The 4,489-nt window shown below is 36.6% G+C and overlaps 1 protein-coding gene across 1 annotated transcript; it reads right to left on the reverse strand.

Moving 5' to 3' along the window:
- LOC114750914 (methionine aminopeptidase 1B, chloroplastic-like) lies at positions 1–4,277 on the reverse strand. The gene is made up of 7 exons (XM_028939555.1): positions 3,974–4,277; positions 3,850–3,891; positions 3,350–3,421; positions 3,173–3,252; positions 2,467–2,564; positions 1,934–1,981; positions 1–497 (listed from the first exon to the last, which is right to left on the reverse strand). Exons 1-7 carry the CDS (start codon positions 4,214–4,216, stop codon positions 352–354), a joined length of 729 nt encoding a protein of 242 aa, XP_028795388.1. The 5' UTR covers positions 4,217–4,277; the 3' UTR covers positions 1–351.
- Between the last annotated feature and the right edge of the window lie 212 nt (positions 4,278–4,489).

A 4,489-nucleotide genomic window follows, 5' to 3' on the forward strand; every position in this document is an offset into this window, starting at 1 on the left:
GCTACTCAAATAGGATCAGCAACCCTCCAAAATGCATTATTGCAAGTTTCCACTGTTTAGCAGCAGCAAACTCATGCATTTGCTGACACAATAAATGTAAAACTAAAAAATCACATCTCAGATATCTCTGTGTTTTTGACAGAGACAATAATATTCATACATTGAATGAATCTATACGTATACATATGCACAAGAGAAGATGGTACTCACTACTCTGTGGTGTCTCTATCTCCATGGGTCTGGCCTAGCCTTCCTATATAGCTCTCACCAGAACCGGAAGAAAGGAGGCAAGTTATTTACAATTAATTAATGACCCACGTAGCATTCAAAATCACATGATCTTGTCAGAATTTAACAGGTAGTCAAAATTTCTGCTCCAGTCCTAGTGATCAAAATTGTGTGCTCAAACTGAGCCGCTGGACTCCCATCAGCAGTCACTGTTGTCCAATTGTCTGGCCATGTAATGCACTCGATGCTTCCCATCGTAAGGATAGGTTCTGCGGTGGAGGGACAATTTGAGAGGCAACAATGAGAGATTCAAGCACTGCCCAACTCGTTCAATACGTTAAGACAATTTGAGAGGCAACAATGAGAGACTCAAGCACTGCCCAACTCGTTCAATACGTTAAGAAAGCAACCTGTGTCTTGTTATCATGCCTACGTTATATGCAAGAGATCGCTTCTTCTAACAAGGATTCAAACCATTGAGAATTTAAAGCTTTCATACTGAAGTCTCAAATCAGTTAGCTTGAGATTCTCATTTCTAGCTATGACACAAGGGATGTGAGGAAAGAGGTGACAAAGATCACCAAATACCATGACAGAAATTATGGTGTAGAGCTTGATGATGAAGAAATTGAACATGAATCAGAAGATGTGCATGGAAATATAAGAAAGGTATAGAGAGACATAGCATTGAATCAATATCATGATCAATATAAAATATTTAAAATCTACAGCAAAACATACTATTAACAAATGGTTAATAAAACAACTTATTTCTCAGATTCTGTCTAATGCTTGGGAGTCAAGTTAGTTATAACTATAATGTTCTGATGATTGAATTATAAGAAAAAAAGAAAGAACCCCTGCAGAAATGGCAGCAAGGAATAAAAGTGGGATTAATGCGCACTAAAAAATTAGGCATTCGACATTTCAAGAGGCATGCATGCGAAGGGTTTTAATTTTATTGTGTTGCGGTATCTGCTCTCATATTGTGGCCCCCGTCTTCATCAGCTTACATGCTTTGAGATAGTAGTGCTAATGCTAAGCATTCTTTCCAGTGATAGGGTAAGCAGAGTTGAGTTTTATACAATTTTTGACATTCCATGTCATGGCCAAGCTAAGCTCCATCATTCGATTGTTTCATTATTTTTGTTTTTGGCCATGACTCCATTATTCGAAGTTTGCATCTTAAGAAAAACGAATAGAACCAGAAAGAAAAACCTCCTACCTCCAGAGAATCAAGATTCAAGACCTCTTTGAGATACTGAAATTCTGCCTAACTTGTTCTCTTTCAACTAACTTACGTTTGGGGTGAACATGAACACTCACAGCACATACAATCATCCTTTACTATTTCCATCCCCAGTCTGTTGTTATTCGTCCAAGGCATACTGCCCCAAACAACCCATTGTCCCATAACAGCCCTCATTTCTGTTTCTGGAATGAACCCTCCCGCTGGTGGTCTACCTATGAACTGGAAAAGAATGAGAGAGCAGATATTGGGGAAAATCTCAACAAAAAAATATTCCCTGCCCAGAGTCCCCACTCATCATCTAAAACACTATACAAGAGCCATCACTCAACCCCAACAAAACCACTGGTCTAAAAGGAAAGGATAGTTAAGAAATAAATTAGAGCAATACCAAAGGAATAACTTCGGTTAGAGATGATTACTTCAGTTTCTAGGTAAAAATAATCATAGACTTACCTATGGTAAATGTTTGACCTTCAACCATACACCCAGGCTTGTCATTACCTGTCAAGCAATGAAATAAAAATATAAGTTCCTTAAAAAATAATAGATTAGTAACTAAGACAGATAGTTTTTAGAACACAGACGGGATGCCATATTAAATGCTGTTTTTGGTCCTTTTGTAGATTATATCATTTCTTAGAAAATAAAAAATAAGTCAATTACTAAAATACAAGCCAAATGCTAATTTACCAGCCTTTCAACTTTACTGATCAGCAGAAATTTTTCTATGGAAAGATCAGACCCCATCAATGTTGAAAATGAAATGATTTTCCGACTTAAATGTTGCAAATTAGCTTTACCAATAACCAAGGCCCTCATAGCACACTTTATTAAAAATTTAAGAATACCAGAGTTATTAGCATAAATCGTAGGAAAAACAAGATACAAACGTGCAAGTTAACAGGATTTGTTTGTTAGGCAGGCTACCATTGCAAGAGAGTAAAAGCAACAGGAGAAAAATATGATACAGATGATAGTTCACTTACGATGATGAAAAATTATTGGCTCAGAATGAAAAACCGTTCCCACACCGTGACCAACAAAACGCTCCACTACACCATAGCCATACTTTTCAGCATGCTCACTGAGAAATGTTTCAAAAGTAAGGAAAAAGCTCAAAATATGACCCAAAAAAAATCAACTGTATAGTTGATCAAAGAAACACATCTCACTGCTAGATATACAGCAGAGAGAAGCTACGCAGGTGCTAGTGTCACATGCGCTACTGTAGGTGCGCTGGATGGCAGGCAATGGTAGCTTCAAAGAGCCTTCTTTAGAATCTTCTGTTCTCATGTGCCATTGTATTTTTATTTTCGAGATTAGTCCGCTGGCTATTTCTGTTCCATTAGGAATAGATTTTATTAAAGCCTTATTTAGTTATCCTCTATTAGTTATCCTCCAACCCCATATCTAGTCCGTAATGGACTTGGTAAATGCTTCAGAATAGAATTTGGTGTTATTAAAGATGGCTCCAGGAAGTTTAATTAGTGTCTTTATCTATTCTTAATTCTCATTGGAGAAGGAACACATTGCCATACATGTCATGTTAACAGGTTCTCTCTCTTGGCAAACAACATTGTTCTTCAATAATAAATGGGAAACATATTTCACAAGCAATGCAAGATAAATGCTGGCAATTTCACGAATATAGAACATTGTAGGTTTGTCTTTATAATGACCCTACAAATGTACCTGATTCTCTTCCCAATTTTTCTAAAAGGAGCACCATCCTTGCAAACAGCTATTCCCCTTTCCATGCACTCTTCAGTTACCTATCGACATAGGACAAAATAGTGTGGTCAATGCATAACCTAAATCTTTGCATAAGATACCACTTAATGCAACATACGTCAGCTGACAAACACTTACCTTAACAAGCTTTCTCATAGCATCACTTACATCCCCGCAGAAAAATGTCTTTGATGTGTCTCCATGATATCCCTAACACGCAATAAATATCGCATCAGATAATTTGGTCACTAAAAATAGCATGCTTATATCATAAGACCATGAAAGACATTCAGCTTATACAATTAAGTGCGTTATTTTAGTATTTTATGAATTTAATCTACCTCAGAGTAAGAAGAAAAGGAGAGAATATTTGCAATCTTGCAATCAGCATGGTACCCAATAGACAGGCCCGAAGTTTCAAACAACTATTATAGTAGTACGTCGCATCATATAATAAAACCCTACAATTCCATCTCACATGCATGAGACAGACTCCTTAAATGTTCCTTAACTACTGAGCTAAACACTAAAAAGAAGCCACATTAAGTGCTAGGACTGTCAACAAATGAGCTGTTTTAAATCAGGTTGAGGGTTCAAGTAATGCTGACTAAATTCTCATAAAAAACTGAGAAGCTTACATTCAGATAGACCGTCACATCAATGTTAATAATGTCACCGTTCTGCAAATAATGAAAACTGAATTAGTTATGAATCATATGCATGCTAAGGATGAGGCCAAAAGGGAAATTAAGGCTTGCAAAACTGTAACTGCCGGGAATCAGGTATTCCATGGCACATGCACTCATTAACAGATGTGCACACACTTTTTGGAAATCCACCATATCCAAGGGGTGAGGGATAAGCACCAGCATCAATTATCATCTGTTGCACTGCTTTATCAATTTCATTTGTCGTTATAGAAGGCCTGAAAATATAAGCCAAGTCCAAGTCAAACAGAGAAAGTGGTGCACAATGAAGAGATGACAAGAAATCATGGCAAAACATTACAAGGACACATTTGTAGTTAAACAAATAACATTCACTACATAACAGACATAAGCAATCATTATTGGTTGCAACTTCTCAACCATTCTCTTTTTTTTTTTAATGAAAAATGAAATAATCAATAGAATAGGACACAAGGACTAGGATCCATTCAACATGAATAAGAGAAGCATCCACTTAGGAGGACTCACCAATCCTCTGTATATCATAAAGAATACCTCTGTAAGACTAGAAAAAACAAGTTTGTTAGAAAGATGATTAAATGGTAAAGAT

The sequence above is a fragment of the Neltuma alba genome, unplaced genomic scaffold, assembly GCF_004799145.2.
Source record: "Neltuma alba isolate B1F8T4 unplaced genomic scaffold, ASM479914v2 tig00006686_pilon, whole genome shotgun sequence".
NCBI classification, from domain to species: Eukaryota; Viridiplantae; Streptophyta; class Magnoliopsida; order Fabales; family Fabaceae; genus Neltuma; species Neltuma alba.

Excerpts from the sequence above, each read along its gene's own strand:
- LOC114750914 (XM_028939555.1), bottom strand. The coding sequence starts at position 4,216 with ATGTTTTGCCATGATTTCTTGTCATCTCTTCATTGTGCACCACTTTCT. Across the intron at positions 3,892-3,973 it reads CTGATTCCCGGCAGTTACAG|AACGGTGACATTATTAACAT; the intron begins TTTTGCAAGCCT and ends CATTATTTGCAG. Across the intron at positions 3,253-3,349 it reads CTATGAGAAAGCTTGTTAAG|GTAACTGAAGAGTGCATGGA; the intron begins GTAAGTGTTTGT and ends CTATGTCGATAG.